General features: G+C 39.8%; 2 protein-coding genes across 2 annotated transcripts in view; one reads left to right on the plus strand and one right to left on the minus strand.

Annotated features, from left to right (window-relative positions):
- LOC120524415 (potassium-transporting ATPase subunit beta-like) overlaps positions 1-8,098 on the minus strand; it is a 38,446-nt gene extending 30,348 nt beyond the window's left edge. The window contains exon 1 of the mRNA XM_039746271.1: positions 7,987-8,098. Coding sequence (XP_039602205.1) covers positions 7,987-8,098 — 112 coding nt within the window. The remainder of the gene's footprint in view (positions 1-7,986) is intronic.
- A 9,080-nt stretch (positions 8,099-17,178) lies between these two features.
- Positions 17,179-18,951, plus strand: part of grk1a (G protein-coupled receptor kinase 1 a) — a 44,405-nt gene continuing 42,632 nt past the window's right edge. The window contains exon 1 of the mRNA XM_039746095.1: positions 17,179-17,880. Within this exon, the coding sequence (XP_039602029.1) occupies positions 17,179-17,880 (702 nt within the window). The remainder of the gene's footprint in view (positions 17,881-18,951) is intronic.

Below are 18,951 nucleotides of genomic sequence, written 5' to 3' on the forward strand. Positions count from 1 at the left end.
AGCGCAGTTACCAATTTCTTTTGCCACCTCAAGAATTTTTAATTTAACACCAGCTTCGTATTTTCTTCTGATTGAACGCTCCATTGTAGATAAGGGATGCTCTTACGATAAAGATGTATGAGGGTGTGAGATACAAAAAACACAAATCAGTACAAACGTTGCTTCAGCATAGTTCGGGTATTACAGTGTGGTCACGTAGGCACAATAGAGAGAGAGAGAGAGGTTAGGATCACATGCTGCTACAGCGCATTGCCACACCCGCATAGAAAAAAAAGGCAGTGTGCTCCGTGGTTATACTCTCAGGTGGGCGTTAGCATATCATAATATCTTGGACCAATAGGGTGAGTTTTCCACATTCGACTTATACAACCAACATTATAAAATACCAGAAGTTATACTATAAAATCAAGTCCCGACTTATCTGCGGGAGAACTTATCTGTGAGTATATACAGTAATACTCTCTGAAATGTCCATGTTGGCTGCATATAGCCTGTCATGGTGTAACATAAGTTTAATATGTCACGGTCCTCTGTAAAAAATACTTTATAAATCTACTTTTCTTCCTACTCACATGCACAGTGGACACAAATTTAGCACAGGGGCTCATCATTTAGAACTGCTAGGCAAAGCATTAGAAGACAAGACAGGAACAACTATGAAATGGGCAACGTGCACTATTTTTCGTCTGTCAGAGTCAGCATGAAATTCTCTCCTCTCTTTGCCTTGTTTGGAATGGCATGATTCACCTAAGTGGGGTCCTGCACATGAAGAAAGAGTATAAAACCTTGGAACATTGCCCGGCACACCTTTGAAGTCGACGGACGGTATGGGAGATAACGTCATCCAACCCGGAAATCCTTCCAATGCAGTGATGAAAATAACAGAATCTATACATCGGACCCCCACTCCCCAACTGGGTTCTTGTCATGGCTTCCTTCGTCTGTTATGCTGTGTAAACCGTCATTAATAAGAGCTAAGTTATTTCTCCTATGTGATTTTTTACCGCTGAGGGAGGGGTATCACCTTTTTATATTATATCTATATAGTTTCAGGTTATGTAACGTGCCACAATTACAAAAAAGAACTCATTCCAATAAGGGAGCAAGCGCCCCCTGCTGGATACACATGGCAAACAGAGTAGTTTAATAAAACAACTACAAAAATGGATCAAAGACAGAAAGCACATATACAAACCTCACAAAAAGCATCTCAGCACCAAACTAGCATTCAGGATCAAATGCCACTCTAACACAAAGCAGTTGTTAAATTAATTATTTATTTGGTAGATTTTAAAACTGAACTCTGAGATATGGTGATAATGTTTTGGATGTCAGAAAGTGGGCTCATTAAGCAGAATAAATAAAATGTATTATTATTATTATTAATGATACTAACACTGCTTAAATACAAACAGAGAGACCCATGGAAAGATGGTGTTTCTTTCTTTGAATCACAAGGGCACTGAAGGACCACAAGTGAATGCTTATCAGCAGCGTCCCAATCAGGCGGCCGATTATAGCGTATTTGATCATGATATGAGTTGGCTACACTGTAAGTGTTTAATAGATGGCCTGTTTCCATTAGCAGTGACCTTTTCCAAGGTTAACATTTAAAAAAAGTCTGTTTATAATGAGCACACAGACACATCAGCTCGATCTGATTATGTGAGGGGATTTTTGAATCTGTTGCTAAAAGATAATAGAGAATTACTTTCTATCATGAATGGTTCATTTTTGGGCCATTTTATGAGTTTCGCTCTCCTGGATTTGAAGGAAATTCACATAGTGCCATGACCAGTGACTCTTGGTTACAGTCTAATAACCTGAGTAATTCTATCCTAAGTCAACTCAAAATAACAGCAACTTTCACACTGATGAGCTACGCTGCATTAGCAGTGTGTCAGGCCAAGGCCAGAAAGCTTTCTGATTCATTAAGCTGCCAAATTCCCATTAAAAGAGAAAGGATTTATGAACCTGAGCAAGAGGAAAACATGAACAAGAAAGAGAAGAAATCTCTCAATGTACTGATCTTTTTTTTTGTATTTCCAAAAGAACACTTTTTATACATAGCAGTCAGCTGCAAAAGGAAAAAAAAAGAATCAAGTAAAATGGAGGGACAAGCTGATAAATGCAGAAGTATTTTAACATGTCCAAATGGCTTCTTTTTTGTTCGATTAGCAGTTTATTTTTCCTCCAGCATTGACAGGCACATTTGATAAACAAAGAGAATTCAGAAAAAAAGCAGCCTACCCATTCTAGGCAGCGGTTGAAAAATAGATTTGAGAACCGAAATGAAATATTTTCCAGTCCCATAAACAAACAATAGGGTAGGCCACCAATTTTACATGTGGGACTTTTTATCTTTTCATTGTTTACATGGATTATCTTGAAAAACAAAATTGGTTTATTGTTTACCATGCATTAGGAGTTAAATTGTTAAAACTGTTAAGTTTGTTCAAAGCTGTGCAGAATCCAAAATGTACTGTAGGAAAATGGGGTAACCTTTTGGAAAGGACTACAAAGGCACATCTATTAGTCAGTTTCTTCTTTGCCACAAGGCTTGGTCTGATCTTAATAAGACTTATAAAAACACCAGTGACACTTTGCAGTTCACATACTAAAGTGCATATATTATTTATTTACTGATATCAATGATGGTTTGTTTGTGCTACATAGTAATTAGTGACTAATAGCTGACTGAAGCTGTCATGGATGTAAGTTTAAACTCCTTTAGGTTTGGGCACTCTTCTATTAAAGTAGGGGAAATAAATATAATTAGCATTATACAGAAAACACATGTCTGTGATGGCTAATTTTGCCTGTTTTACCAACAGATCCCCTGATTTATCAAGAATGTACTGTATTTGGTATGTAAAATACTGACAATAACTGGACCCATGCCCGGCCGGGACGCCCCTTCAACACTGGTTTCAGGGGAGCAGCCATGGGATGCACTCTACATCCCCAGGAACACTTGGTGGCAGCCCCCTTGGGTTGCATCGGGGTCCATAGCATGGAACACTGGCACTCATCCTGGTTGGGCTCCGTGGCCACCACCAGGGGGAGTTGCAAGGCTTCCTGGTGACTGTGTGCAGAGGGTGCAGACCTATAAATACCTGGGAGTGCAGCTGGATGATAAATTGGACTGGACTGCCAATACTGATGCTCTGTGCAAGAGAGGACAGAGCCGACTATACTTCCTTAGAAAACTGGCATCCTTCAACATCTGCAATAAGATGCTGCAGATGTTCTATTAAACGGTTGTGGCGAGTGCCCTCTTCTATGCGGTGGTGTTCTGGGGAGACAGCATAAAGAAGAAGGACGCCTCATGCCTGGACAAACTGGTGAGGAAGGCAAGCTATTGTAGGCACGGAGCTGGACAGTTTGACATTCATGGCAGAGCGACGGGTGCTGAGCAGGCTCCTGTCAATCATGGAGAATCCACTGCATCCACTGAACAGGATCATCTCCAGACAGAGAAGCAGCTTCAGCGACAGACTGCTGTCACCATCCTGCTCCACTGACAGACTGAGGAGATCGTTCCTCCCTCACACTATGCGACTCTTCAATTCCACCCGGGGGGGTAAACAGTAACATTATACAAAGATATTGTCCGTCTGTTATACCTTAATTTTTATCACTCTTTAATTTAATATTGTTTTTTATCAGTATGCTGCTGCTGGAGTATGTGAATTTCCCCTTGGGATTAATAAAGTATCTATCTATCTATCTATCTATCTATCTATCTATCTATCTATCTATCTATCTATCGAGCCCGTATGGGCGGTAACCCAGCCAAACCCGGAAGTGCGGTCTAATTGAGGTCAATTACCACCTGAAGCACTTCCAGGTGGAGTATAAAGGGAGCCTGCAGCCACTACTCAGGGAGCCAGAGTCGGGAGGAGGAGGATGAAGCTACCCTGGAAGGAGTGGAAGAAAGAAAAGTGGAAGTATTGGGTGAATTTGTGTTTGGGGAATTGTGTAGGGCCAGTGGGACACGGGGGAGACGTGTCTCACAGCTGAAGAAAATAAAGACTTTTTGTTTATTTAGCCCGTGCCTCTGGTGTCAGTCTGTGTCGGTTCAGCACCAATAAAGCACCTTTATCACAATTGTTATAATTGCCGTTATACATTTTATTGACCATTGGGGCTGGCTTGAAACTCAAACTAACATCAAGAAGACCAAAAGTATATAAAAGAAAGGGACTTATCACACAAAAATATAATGAAAACAGAAGGATACTGGACTGGAGGAGACATAAAGAAATAATGAGATAGTAAACAAACCTAGAGCACTTTAGGCCTAACTCCACTGATTCCATCCTGTCTTAATTGTACCTGCAGCTCACAGCTCTGCTTGCTCACTCCTTCAAATCTTCCTCTTCAGTCTCTGGCTTCACTTTCTCATACAAGTTGGACTATTGCCAATCCTACTCCACTTTACTAAACTAGTGTATGGTCAGAAGAATCTTTTTAATTCCAAAGTAGAACTGCTTCAAAGAGAAGACCAGTTACCATATGTGGGTCCTGGAAAGAGCTATAGAACTTCCCCAGGTGTCCGTACAGTCTTAGACCCCAGCCACCTGTTAATGGGACAAGCAATGCCCAAACACTTGTCTCTCGCTGTGGGGAGCAGGCATATGAATATTACAGCTTAGATCTTCCTGCTTACATCTCATCATCTTCAGGCAAACTTCTAGTCCCTCTCTTCGACCCAGACTGATATTGGTGTCCCAGTCTCCTAGTGGGTCATAGCGTCCCTTATCGATGATGGCCTGTTGTCACTTCTGATGATAGCATTGCCAGTGTAACTGCCACTGGGGCCTCTTATGATGATGCTACTCCTGTCCTGCACTGTTCCATACCCTGCTGGTCCCCTTTGCTGATTTTACTCTGAAATCTGCAACTATTTGTTCTCCATTTAGACTTGAACCTCCAATCCAAGGTCCTCCTGTCTGACTGGTATAATCAGGGCACCATAACACATTGAACACTGTTACAAAAACATTTTAATAAAGAAATGGGAGAACATATCCTCTGTGAACACTGTCTGAGGAAGAATTGACCCATAGAAGAATGACAATGTCAGTGAATTATAAAGCGAAAGAGAAAATGAGGAATAATAAGCGAAACTGATTAAAATTACATTTCTTAATTGTCAAAAAATGAGTTGAATGATGACTTTCTTGGTAAGGTAGAGCAATGAAGACCCCATGGACCTATCTCTGTTCTTTATGTGGTATTTGTAACATTTCAAAGGTAATTAAAAATAAAACTATCTTGTGACTAATTTGCACACAAGCATATTAACTCAAATTGTAACTCGTGTTTCAAATGTTACTGAAAACAAATTTTGTTCTGGGTGTCTTTACTGTGCTAGATAAGCTCACAGGTATTGCTTCTGAACTTCAAATTTTGTTATTGCAATAAAGTTAATTAATGTCTATTATGGAAATTAGAATTCTGAATAACTGATATTACATCAGTGCCCCTGAATCTATGTTTGTATGTTCATATGTGGCCCAAAAACGTTTGTAATATGTTCTTTTTTATTTCTAATAATTAACTAGTTCAAACAAAGGATAACTCGATGTTTTTCAACTGCATAATCTCAGTCAACTTTAACAGCCTCATGCCAGCAAGAAACCAAAGCACCAATGCTCTTCTTGTGCCAGTCTAAATTCAGCACCTCATTCCACTTCTTCACTTTATATTTTAACTTTATTGCCAGGCAAAATAGTTGTTAGGAATTTCTACTGGAGTTACATTCAAACATATAACAAAATAAATACAATTAAATCACACAATATACAATACATGACACCATCACAACCTTATAAAGAGAGACAGAAAGGTTAGGAACACACGCGGGGACAGCGCATTACCACACCCACCACATGACAAACCAACTCAGGATCCCAGATTAGGACCCGAGTGCAGCCATGCAACGGGTGACACCACACTAGTTCAGGAGGAATGGAACCAGCGTGAGGTTTTTTATGGTGGCTGGAGTGCCAGTTCTTCCACCAACCCCCAGGTTTTTCCCTGCAGGTTGGAGGGCCTACATGCAGGGCTGGATGCAGATTAACGTCATACCCAGGACGGAGCAATTGCAGGTTAAGGGCCTTGCTCAAGGGCCCAACGAAGTAGAGTCACTTTTGGCGTTTATGGGATTTGAACCAGCAACCTAGCGAGTACCAGTGCAAATCCCTAGCCTCAGAGCCACCACTCCGCACGTCTTATATGCAGTAGTAGTTAAAAATAAATATTGCATAAAACACAAATATATAAAGCAATATAGTAAAGTAGGATTGAACGCCGAAGTCTGTCCTTATACTGTAGACAGAAAATAAATAGAAATAACATATTTTAGATTCTGCGGTCGGCTGGCGTCCTGCCCGGGGTTTGTTTCCTGCCTTGTGCCCTGTGTTGGCTGGGATTGGCTCCAGCAGACCCCCGTGACCCTGTAGTTCGGATATAGCGGGCTGGATAATGGATGGATGGACATTTTATATTAGATGGAGTTTTTTTTTTTTCTGTAAACTCATCATTTCTCCCAAGAACAGTTGAGTTTTGCAATTGCTAACTGTGCTTAAAAAGCACATCAATGCATGATGCCAACTATTTTGCAGTGCAGTAGAGCAAAGTAGGATCTTTCAAATTAACTGCAAAATAAGCTGCAAACATTTTTCTTTGTTTATTTTCATTGAAGTGTATAATTATTTTTATCGTGCACTTTAGGATTACGGGTTGGTTGAGCCTACCTCATCAGCATCAGGTGCAAGGATGGAATTAACACGAGGTGGAGGGGCACCAAAACATTATATTGCACTGCACTAATTTAAAGTTGCTAGTTAACTTAACTCACACATCTTAAGAACAGGAGAGGAAAACTAGTATATGTTTTTACATTCTTAATCATGAAGTTTGTTAAAAAATTGTGACTTTTCCAGTTTATAAAACTGCATGTATATATGTTGTAAAAGTTTAAAAGCAGAGCCATCACTTGGGAGTAATGATGACACTTGTTTATGATGAAACTTTAATTCAGGAGTTGCATTTTTTAGTAGTTTGTGTCATACTGTATATTCTTACCATATTGCTTGAAAACAGAGGCAATACTCTTTATTAAATATGATTACCTACCCAGGTTAGTAATCACATTAAAACAGTAAGATCTTATTGGAGTGGTGGCATCAAAGTGTCCCTTTTTAATACCGTCTGCCATATCTGCCAGTGATGGAGAGTGTGCCAGCTCCCTTGTTGTGCACTGTTCTTACTCCGCTATCCTATCTATTCATGCCCATTTGTCTCAGGGTTATCAGTTCCAAACTCATCATAGATTCAGTGAAGGACTGAACCAAACATGGTCACACACCCATACCAGTGCAGTTCTGGTGAGAAGACCTGTTATTTGAAAGAATGACACAAATGCAGCCACATGCACATCCAGTTCAGCGTGAACTGTGCGCAGACTCCGTGTCACAAAGGAAACCCTCACAAACATAAGGAGCACATGAGAGGAGTCTACCACAGAAGTACAGGGTCATTAATGCTACACTACGACTATATCGGCTCCATTTCATTTTTGTGTTATCTTGTACCTGGAACACTTGATAAAAACACTACAAGCGGCCAGTAGGCCTCTCCGAGTTCATGCAAACTATTTGGTTATTTTAAAGAAGCCTAGTTTAGCTTTTGTGTATTGTTAATGCTGTATAGCGATCCATAAGTCAATCTTAATTGCATATTTTGTAGTAAGCAAAGTCAAAATGTCTGTAAAATGTACAAGACATAAAGTAAACTGAACTAAGCATTCGAGTGGCTCTTAATTATTATCTACAAAGCCATAAAAACTCACTAGTCATACCATCACAATCCCTAATACTACCTCTCTATCCCTAATATTTTCTCTTTCTTCACCTTTCCAAGGAGCTTCATTTTCACAAAAAAAGGTCAAACATTCGAAAACTGTAATCATCGTACCCCATTTGTCAAGTGCTCTTCCCAGTAACTGCTTGGTGTCCGGGTTCCACACAAAATACCCAAAATCTTCACATCGCTGAGCACAGGTCCGCTTCTCTTTCAGTGCAGCCATCTTTTCTGAAATTCAACGTTATGACTCTTTTGGAAAGGTGAGAAGAAGCAGAAGGCCCTGACTCAAACTCAAGGACAAGAAGGAACTGCTTATACCTGCTGTAATAACCTGCCTTTTTATAAATTCTGTGAAGGACAGTCAGGAGGGAGGCTATAATAGGTTGCAAGCCAAAAGCCAAACGCTTGACGTAGGTGCAGTCTTTATCTTTGCCTCACATCAACTCCACAATGAAAGTTTATGTCTTCATCTATGCCTATGTGCCTCAGCAGCTTGTCAGTAAACACCTTGGTGGTTTAAACTGTTTGTCTTTAGTGCAAAATTCTCTGCTGATAAGCTGGGGAACATGTGTTTCCCGTGAAATCTATCGTATTTAACATTGACAAATAGAGCAAGTGGTGATTGTGTAAATGGTACCGTATCTGTGCAGCACCATAACACTGACCGTAATATAATTAGTGATGCCTTTATGAATGAGCTTCATAATTTCACTTTTGTTTGCTGTTTTTTATGTATTTATCCTTATCAAATGTAGAATTATAAAAGCAGATCACTACGTTCATGTATTCATTTTAACTGGCATGGCAAGTCTGTTTGTAGAACACTTTGCACCAAGTAGCTACAAGGCATTAGTGAGACCAGTTATGTTATATGTGGTTGGAGACGGTGGCACTGACCAGAAAGCAGGAGACAGATCTGGAGGTGGCAGAGTTAAAGATCTTAAGGTTTGCATTGGATGTGACGAGGATGGATAGGATTAGAAATGAGTACATTAGAGGGTCAGCTCAAGTTGGACGGTTGGGAGACCAAGTCAGAGAGGCGAGATTGTGTTGGTTTGGACATGTGCAGAGGAGAGATGCTGAGTATATTGGGAGAAGGGTGTGAAGGATAGAGCTGCCAGGGAAGAGGAAAAGAGGAAGGCCAAAGAGTAGGTTTATGGATGTGGTGAGAAAGGACACGCAAGTGATGGGTGTAACAGAACAAGATGCAGAGGACAGAAAGATATGGAAGAAGATGATCAGCTGTGGTGACCTCTAATGTAAGTAGCTGAAAGAAGAAAAGGAACAAGAAGAATTACACATTACTGTTACTTCTTCTACACTATTACTACTCAGTAATGATGTGCTTACCTAGGGTCATACCAACATTATTAGTGTGTATTTAAACATGTTTATATAATGGTATATAACAATATATAAAAGTACACATTTCCATTCTCTTTTCACAGTGGAATATGTACATCCCTAACATGCTAAACCAGATGCACAGTAAGTATGTGGTAATAATGGTTAGTTTTAATACAACTAAGGAGGTATTTACTTACAAGCAAAAATGTAAATTGCTAGTAATATGAGTGTAAAGAGTCGCCACACATGCTTCCTAAACATAATAGTAGAATCTAGTGTGAAGTCAGTGATTGATCTAAAGCAGTAGTAGTATCCAGATCTATCTATCTATCTATCTATCTATCTATCTATCTATCTATCTATCTATCTATCTATCTATCTATCTATCTATCTATCTATCTATCTATCTATCTATCTATTACTGCTCCCTACTTTGAATGCCGTCTTTATGAGGTGTTTGATTGGTTTAGAAATGTGACACCCTTTGAGGCATCTAATTGCTACAACCTAATTTTAAGCAAAATTCATTCATAGCTATCTCTAGACATATACACTGTGTATGCAAGTCTTTTTTATTTTTTTATCTTATGTGCCTTCTGGTTTTATTCCACATTCCATAGATTTGCAGATTAGGACAAATGGTGGCTTTAAAATTACTTAATGCAAGTAAGGATGGGTGTGTGTGTGTGTGTGTTTGTGTAAGTTGATCCTGGAAAGAACTGGCAATCCATCTTGAGTTCATTCTTCATTCCTGCCATGTGCCTTAAGCTGCCTGAATAAGGTTCAGCTTTGCTTCACTCTAAAATGTTATTAAAACAACAAATAAATGTATGCATTGTAAATACTGTATATGATTTTTAATAATCAGAACAGTCCAATTAAAAGAGTCAAATGAACAATTTGTTTGCTTTCTTCTTTTTTCATTCTTTATTTTATTTAAAGAACCAAATGCAGTAACAAATCACAATCCAATAAAGAAACATAGAAGCAAGTACAATAGTATGTTCTGAAAATAATTCAGAAAACATATCCAAACCTGACATGGAGAGCTGCACAAGAAGACAGACCCACTAAAGTGGTTCTTCACATAGACTCCCTAATATACAATGCCCTTCTGAATCAGATGCTATACCAGTGGTTACAAATGAAACTATTTTTTCAACTGAAATATTCTACCACATCTATGGTAGTTTTATCATAATCAGAATTAAACATCTGACTTACTTACACTGTAAAAAAATGCATGTTTTATAAATTGACAATAATTTTTGTATTTGTCAATATTTATTAATATTAGGCTAACTTACATGCTCTGTGTTGAGAGTGTATTTTATGCAAATTAATATTGCAGTAGAATTGATTGATAGGCCATACAAATAGCACCACTTACCCAATAGAGTGAACAGACAACTGAAGAAGGAGTGGTGTCCTGGACAGGAAAATGGAGACGTGATCATGTTGTGAAATAGTTATGCAAAACCCAAAGGTCAGCAAGCACTGTTTTTTGCTGTTGCCTATGGGCACTCTTAGACGTGTACTGTCCCTCATCTTAGTCATCCGTTCTGCTCCGTTGACCTCCAGTTCCTCCCGCACTAAAAACCAACCAACCATATTCTAGTCGTTGTTCTGTTATTTCACTGAGTAATAATTTCCATTTGTTTGTGCTAATGAGATCTTTACTATCATTTTTTTGAGACTTTCGAATTTTAGTACTTTCTTTATCTCTAACCCGCTCTGCATGTGTATTGCGCCAATGTTTTTGAATTCTTTACGACATTCTACTTTGTCATCTACTCTTTGTCTTTTATTTCCAGCCCCGGGTGTGGTTAAAGTCTTGTCTCGGGGAACGTGAAAGTATCTCACTGAAAAAGTCACGTCTTGTCCCAGGATTTTTTTTTATTATAATAGAGAGATATATAAATAATCTATTTGTGGCATATTTCTCTCAACTGATTGTTTCCACCGTGGTTAATGAAGCTGTATATATGATTCATGTATGCCCTGCATTTTTATAAAGAACACAATCTGCGGGAGCAAGCGCCCCCTATTGGAGCCAGTCAGCTGAGGTAGACTTAGCCATTAGTCAAAGATATACAAGTGCATAGGGATCCCATTAAAACTACATTTACATATGCACTGATTTTTTTTTTGTTAAACTTGTAAAGAGTTTTCAAACATACAAAACTTGTTGCCATAGCCATTTATTTTCAGTGGCCCCACCTTCAGTCCAGGCTATAATGGACTATTTTATGTTGCGGAAAGTCCCTACTGCACAAAGAAAATAAAAAAGAACCGGATAATCTTTTGCCATTGCCGGAGTATCAAACATGACGGCACTAACTGCATATCATCTACACTGAAGATGGTGATTTTAGATAGTTATGTCAACCAGCAAAACCAAATTCTTGTCCAATGTGACACTATTACACTAGATGATGACCCAACTCTTGGTCAAGACAGCTGTCAGAAAAATAGTGCTGTTCAGTAGTTAGGAAAGGGCCACTAAAAAAAACAGAAATGATGGCTGTAGATTTACAAGTAATCACGATTACTTGCAGGTAAAAATATGTTGAGAAGATAAGAAGGCCAGGGCTAGTATACAGTAGAAAAATGGTTGTATGGTCTGGTTTTGTTGAATGCTATTTGGAATCAGTGATAAGAGCACTCAGTTAAGCACATATGGATACAACAATTGGAGAAATGTATCAGCCAACTTAATCTTCACAACGTCTTCAGGTCAAATTGAACCTTTTTGTGTTTAAAATCAGTAAAGGCACCCTAAATTTGAAAACAAAGAGTTTTACTACATTTTCTCAAATTAATGAACAGTAAGAAAAATTAGACATCTCATAATCTGTATAGCTTCTAAAAATGTTTACCTTGCCATTGATTTTGTATCATTTTTTGACCCACTGTTGACATAAATGGATTTTCCACTGCATGTAGAGTTTAATTGTTCACAACCCATAAAAATACCTAAATGTCATATTCCCAGCTCAGAATTGTGACATCTTTTAGTAAAGTCCCCTGAGTTTTCCAAATGTCACATTTCTTACAGCTCATACACATTTTGAACATTGTCTTTCAGTGCGGTGGGCTGGTGCCCTGCCCAGGGTTTGTTTCCTGCCTTGCACCCAGTGTTGGCTCCAGCAGACCCCCCCTGACCCTGTAGTTAGGATATAGTGGATTGGATAATGGATGGATGGATGGATTGTCCTTCAGGTCTTCATTGACCTTAATGGATTTTACACTGAATTTAGTGTAGTTCGTTCACAACTCATGAAAACCACCTTTTGTCATCTTTTCACCTCAGGAGTTTAGGATGTTTAATAAAGTGTCCTAACTTTGCAATAACCAAAGAACATTCCAAATGCCACATTCTGAACACTGCTATGTAGGTCAGGTGTATTTAGAATTACAATATTTCTTGAACATCTATAAAAGCTAAATTTCCCCATGTGACAAATAAAAATTTGTCTACTTTAGTGGATTTTACTCTCCACTGTTTGTTTACATCCAATAAAAGCATCCTAAACATCATCTGTTCTAAAATCATGGATCATCACTACTACAGGATAAGATGGTCAATCAATATAAAAGAGGTTGAAGTTGAAAAATCGGACCCCCAGGGTATATAAAAAGGAGTGTCAGAATTCAGTAAAAACACACAGAAAGCGCAGCATTGTGTTGATGTCGTTGTGAGGTTTAAAAGAATATGATCAGTGAAGAATATGTTGGAAACATGGATAGCTGTCACAATCTACTGCAGAGATTGAAAGCAAACCCTGATATCGAAACAGAAACAGTGACTTTTGAATACAGCTCTCAGACTCCTTGTGACAGTGGCTTCACGTGACAGACGAATGTTTTTCTTCTCCAAAGCTTAATAAAACCAACTTGGGATCAACAACGTCTCAGAGCAGATGGTCTGCATTGGTTGCTTTTTCAATCAAAGATGAAATCAGGAAGTCACTGGATATGAAGGATTTGCTAACAAGATTTACTAAAGCCAAATTGTGTAAGGCCAAGTTTTAGTCACTCGTTCCCATTTAGACTGTGCCTGCTACACACATGGCACATGACAACCCTCAACAAAGGATCCAGCAAAAAGATCAACTGATCAGATAGATGCCCTGTAAACAGTGTCTGTTCAAGTTTACATTCAAGATCAAGATGATGAGAGGTGACGAAGGTAAAGGACAGAGACAACCAAATGTAAGAAAAACAAAATGCATAGAAGAAAAGGGAAGACAAAGACAATCAGAGAGGAAAGGTAAAGACTGAAACTTATGATATATTTTCTCATTTAATTGTATCTCCAATTGTTAAAAACTTTACCACGCTTTGCAGCAACAAATAGGCTAAGTGAGCAGAGAACCTGAGTGAAAACGAAGGTAACTTCTTACAATAAATTATTTCTACACTCGTATCCATTGTGTGCTTTACAGTTACATTGTATTTATTGCATACACTCAGTTATGGTGCATCTGCCCAGCATCTGACTAGTGTAACAGTCCAGTTCTCCAGCTAAGCAGTCCATACATACCACCTAGCTTGAGGCAGACAGTAGCTGACCAGCGAGACACGATGACCTGATCCACCGTCAGAAGCAGCTCTACGTGCCCAAATCCCTTGCCAATCACCACAGGCTTATAACTCATTACTGCTGCTACTCATGTTAATCTTTTGCTTTAAAGCATACACTGGAGTGTCTGCTTTAGTGGTAAAGGCCTGGGTAAGATATTTTAACATCAGGATCCACCTCTCACCCTAACTTGTGTACGTCAGATATTTGCAAAGAAACAGCAAGTTTTTTTGCTTCCACTTTGTTTTGAGGGAGCTGATATAAAAGTGGAAAAAGTGGCAAGTAGTCATTCCAGCCATCTTAGAACCTCAACTCTGTTTTTTTCCTGGAAGAGAAATACAAAGAGCTGGTAGCAAGATTATTATTTATGGATCTCCACTGTCAGGCATATAGCCGAAGAGTACAGAGACATTGTTAACAGGGGAAAAGCGACCAAGGAGAGTAAGAAACAGGTGCCAATTGTGGTCAGCTATGGCCAAAAAGGAAAAAAAGAACATGAAATGAACACTTCACAAACAAAAGAATGAAATAAAATTGTAGTTGCAAGAACACCGGCAAGTGTACAAAACAAGCAAATACAAAAAAGCTTAAAGTTTAAAAATGTGAATTGTGACTTAATCACCCACTGTCAGGTAGCTGCTTAAGTAATAACACGTTGTCACGGGTGGCTGGGTGCCATATAGCACCTCTGCTAGGAGAGGACAGCCGCCTTGGTTGCTATGGGGGTCACGGAAACCCTACCCTATAGGGGCCCGTGGCCACCACCTGGGGGCAGGTTCTGGTTCCTGAAGCCCTGGAAGCCAGCACTTCCGCCACACCAGGAAGTGCCAGCGGAAATTCATCGAGGAGCACCCGGAGCATATCTGGGACAGCATAAAAGGGGCCGCCTTCCAACAGTTGAGGAACTGGTGTAGGGTGGAGGAAAGCAAGGCTTCAGAGTGTGGAGAGAAGGCGGCCCGAAGAGGACCATTGTGAGGCCAGAGAGAATGGTGATTGGTGCCAGGGAACTGTGTCCTGTGTGGGACTGTTTATTGGACTTGTAAATAGTGTAAATAAATCGTGTGTGGTGGACTTAAAATGGTGTCTGTCTGTCTGTGGTTGGGCTGGTTTTCACAATGTCCATCAATCTATCCAACCACCTTCTCAACTTGATTAATCCACTTTTAGAGTTGCCGAGAGTTTATCCCAAGAACAATGAGTACAAGGTGTCACACACGTGCGCATGGGACGCAGCTAAAGGGCTTGAGTGAAGGCAGTTCGGAGGCATGCCGGGGTGTGGCAGAGTGCACTGACTCTTTTTCTCCCTTGCCTGTAGACCATCCCCGGGGGATTTCACCTGGATCACCTGACATCACTTCCGGGACTGAGCCAATGGAAGTCGGCCACACCAGCTCCAGTCCCTCTGATGTCACCTCCGGCTACGAGCCAATGGTGGAAGACCACGTGCCGGATCCATACGACCTCACTTCCTGTCTCCCCCTTTAAAACCTGCCCCTTTTCCTTTGTTTCTTTAGTCTTGTTTTGGACTCGGTTGTGTGCACTTCAGTGCTCTGTATTTTGTTAGAATAAAACGACTTTTGCAGCCAGGATACCACAATATACGGGTGGCTGCCCCAACTCTTTATCTGTCAATGTCTCGTTCTTGTGACAAAGGTTGTAAAAAACTTGGTTGGGACATTAGCCCATTACAGGGTACACTTTAACACACATTGACACTAACCATCGCCCTGGACCTGCCAGTTGACAGTCCTAATCGCTGTGCCATCCTTCTGTCCAATACTAGAAGATTTAGGGTGAAATGTTTCAAGAAATACTTCTGAGTATTTGTTTTTGCCAGGAAACAGCAAGTTGGAGGAATGGTCAGAGACAGCTTGAATCAGGATGGGTCAGTGTTTTAACAAATTCTTTTCAATGTTATCTTCCATTTGACCCTTGGCAGTTGGTCTACTGTATATATTGATTGAATCTGAAGTGAACATGTATTTCTCTAGCTGACCACTGCCCTGTGATGAACCTTATCAAGTGCAATTATTTTCTTCCTTGTGTCCTAACTGGAAAAAAAGAAAAAAATCATGTTAACTTGGAGGAAAGAAAAATCAAAATCTGTATGGGCTCCAGGCCCAAAAACCACAAACCCCAACAGAACCTGGTCCCACTGATATCATTAGAGTGATGCTATTATAGTTACTGCCGTGTACGGCTCAGTTTCACAGTTGGTAGGTAAATTCTATCACTTTTCCTACATTTTACAAAGGCTGTCCTGTTCTGAGAGCACATGCTGCCCTCTCTGTTTCCACCCCGTACCAACCCTGTGAGTCCTCTTTCTAACTTTAGCTGGGAACCTTATTTAATATCCATCCATTATCCAACCCGCTATATCCTAACTACAGGGTCACGGGGGTCTGCTGGAGCCAATCCCAGGGCGCAGGGCAGGAAACAAACCCCGGGCAGGGCACCAGCACCCCGCAGGGCACACACACCAAGCACAAACTAGGGACAATTTAGGATCGGCAATGCACCTAACCTGCATATCTTTGGACTGTGGGAGGAAAGCCACGCAGACACGGGGAGAACATGCAAACTCCACGCAGGGAGGACCCGGGAAGCGAACCAGGGTCTCCTAACTGCGAGGCAGCAGCGCTACCCACTGCACAACTGTGCCGACCCCTTATTTAATTTTATTTAAATTCATTTAATTTTAATACTTTTAATCTTTAATAAGAAGTACTCATCATATACTTTGTTAGTACTGTTAGGCTTCCTACTAATTACATCTATTCTTTCACACCCTGTGTTTATTTATACCCATTTATGTTGTGGTCGCATGCTGAAATAATTTGCTTTTAGTGACTTGAGAAAAATGTGAAGTGATATGAGAATAGCAAAAAGATGCTATTGCTTAAATTGAGAGCCCATACTTCAGGAGTGAGTGGAATGTTGGGACAGGTAAGCATGTGTTTTATAAGACAAGCAACCAGCATGTGACATAAGGGTATTACTTGATAAGCATATTAAGCTTTTAGAAAGTGCTGACTTGGGAGTAGCTCCCTTCCCAATCATTTGTCCACTTCCTGTGTTAAACCTTTCAATAATATCTTTTAATGTCAGGATTACCTTTCTGGTCTTGATAGTCCTTCTAGGTTATCCATGCATGCTTTCTACTGCAAATTCTCTTTCCACTCAGAGCACACCCTTTTCATTACAAGACAATTCCTGTGAAGGACTAATGTTTAATATTTTAATAAGTTCTAAAATGTTACCAGCTGATGATCACATTACTTCTTTATTTATCAACTAACTATCCCTGTTCAGTCCGTTTATGGCCAGGTATCAATGTCGTAGGTGACTCAGTGCAAAGACAACATACTGCAATGGACATCGGGGGATTGGAGACAGTGGTAGCCAATTCTGCATATATCACCGCCAGAGGAAGTTTTGATGGCAACTCCAATGCTGCTGCTTCACGGGACAAAAAGTATCGGGCCAAGCTTCAGTTACCTCACATCACAAAGTGTGAGGATCTCAAGGATAGCATCAACTTGGATTTTGACAACATATGCTGCAAGCAGCCAATTGGAAAGCTGCTCTTCCAGCAGTATCTGGAAACGGTACCAGAGTACAGACCAGCATCCAAGATCTGGAGTGATATTCAAGAATATGACACAGCAGAGGACACAGCACGGGCGCAGAAAGCTACCAAAATTATATCTCGGTACTTGGAATCTGGAGGAAGGTACTTCTGCACCTATCTGGAGGAGAATACCATTGCAAAGGTAAAATCGGAACACCAGGACACCAAGGATGATCTTTTCACTGAGGTCCTGGAGAGCACTCTCTGTTTTATGCAAGAGGCTCCCTTCTTGAATTATAAAGACACTATGTATTTCATGCGCTTCCTTCAGTGGAAATGGCTGGAGTCACAACCCATTGGTGAGGAATGGTTCCTCGACTTTAGGGTTCTTGGAAAAGGGGGTTTTGGAGAAGTGTCTGCGACACAGATGAGAGCCACTGGGAAGCTTTATGCATGCAAGAAACTCAACAAGAAGAGGCTCAAAAAGAGAAAAGGCTATGAAGTAAGTTGGAATTACATATTTATATCAGCTTGCACTCACATGTATTTCTCTTATCCTGACTTAAATACAGCATTAATACAAAAGTCACATTTATCTTGAGGTTATGCTAACCATTTTGTGCCTAAGCTGTATTGTAGTGCATGAATTGTCTTTACGTCTGACAGTAAGTTTCAGTGTAAGGATTTATTTCAAACACCATTACACATACATTGAATCAAACATTCACTTTGTTCACAATATTATTTATACATCTGTATTAGTAAAAGGGAAACAATTATCCATGGAAAGTCCACGAACCAAATGAGTACAACTTTGCTCACTATTGTTTGTAGTTAGATTAGCATATCTTCCCAACTAAGTTGCTACACTGGCCTTTGCTCCCTTCACAAAAGGTCTGAAGAATGGTTTGTTAAATATAAATAATCTTTTCCTTGAATATTTTATATTTTGTATCCTTTTGTATTTTTATACAAATCAATCTTAGAAGACAATTACATAAAAAATACTTGGTATTCTTAATGAAAAGACAACATCAGGGAGTGAAGTTTTGCATCTTGATTCTCTTTATACTGCAGTAACTGATTCAAAGTTGGTGTTTTGTGACTCACATACACTTTTTCTTACTTTATACTTAATAAGTAAAAACATGTCAGTTTTGACAACTAATCATAGGGGAAAAGCATACCTGAGGTACGATTGTTGGTACCAAACGTTGGGGTTCCAGTATTGCCTTTGATTTTTAGTTTCTAAATTTACAGAGGATAGGGTTATAACTGAAGAAGCACTCAATGAATGCCAGTGAAGACATCTTGTTAATAAGAAAAGTCAGTGAAGAGCCATCAGAATTGTTCAGGGTGACAGAAAAGCCACAAATACTCCAGTTAAACAACAGTGGTGTGCAGATGATGACCTCTGTATTTATTACTCTTTGGACCTTGAAGCAGATGGACAATAGTAACAGAAGACCATGCCAGTTTCTACTTCTGTCAGCTTAAGAAATTAAATATGAGGCTACATTGTGTACCTGATCTCTAAAATTGGATGATTCGAAACTGGAAAAATGACACCTGG

The sequence above is a fragment of the Polypterus senegalus genome, chromosome 2, assembly GCF_016835505.1.
Source record: "Polypterus senegalus isolate Bchr_013 chromosome 2, ASM1683550v1, whole genome shotgun sequence".
In the NCBI taxonomy this organism is placed as follows: Eukaryota; Metazoa; Chordata; class Cladistia; order Polypteriformes; family Polypteridae; genus Polypterus; species Polypterus senegalus.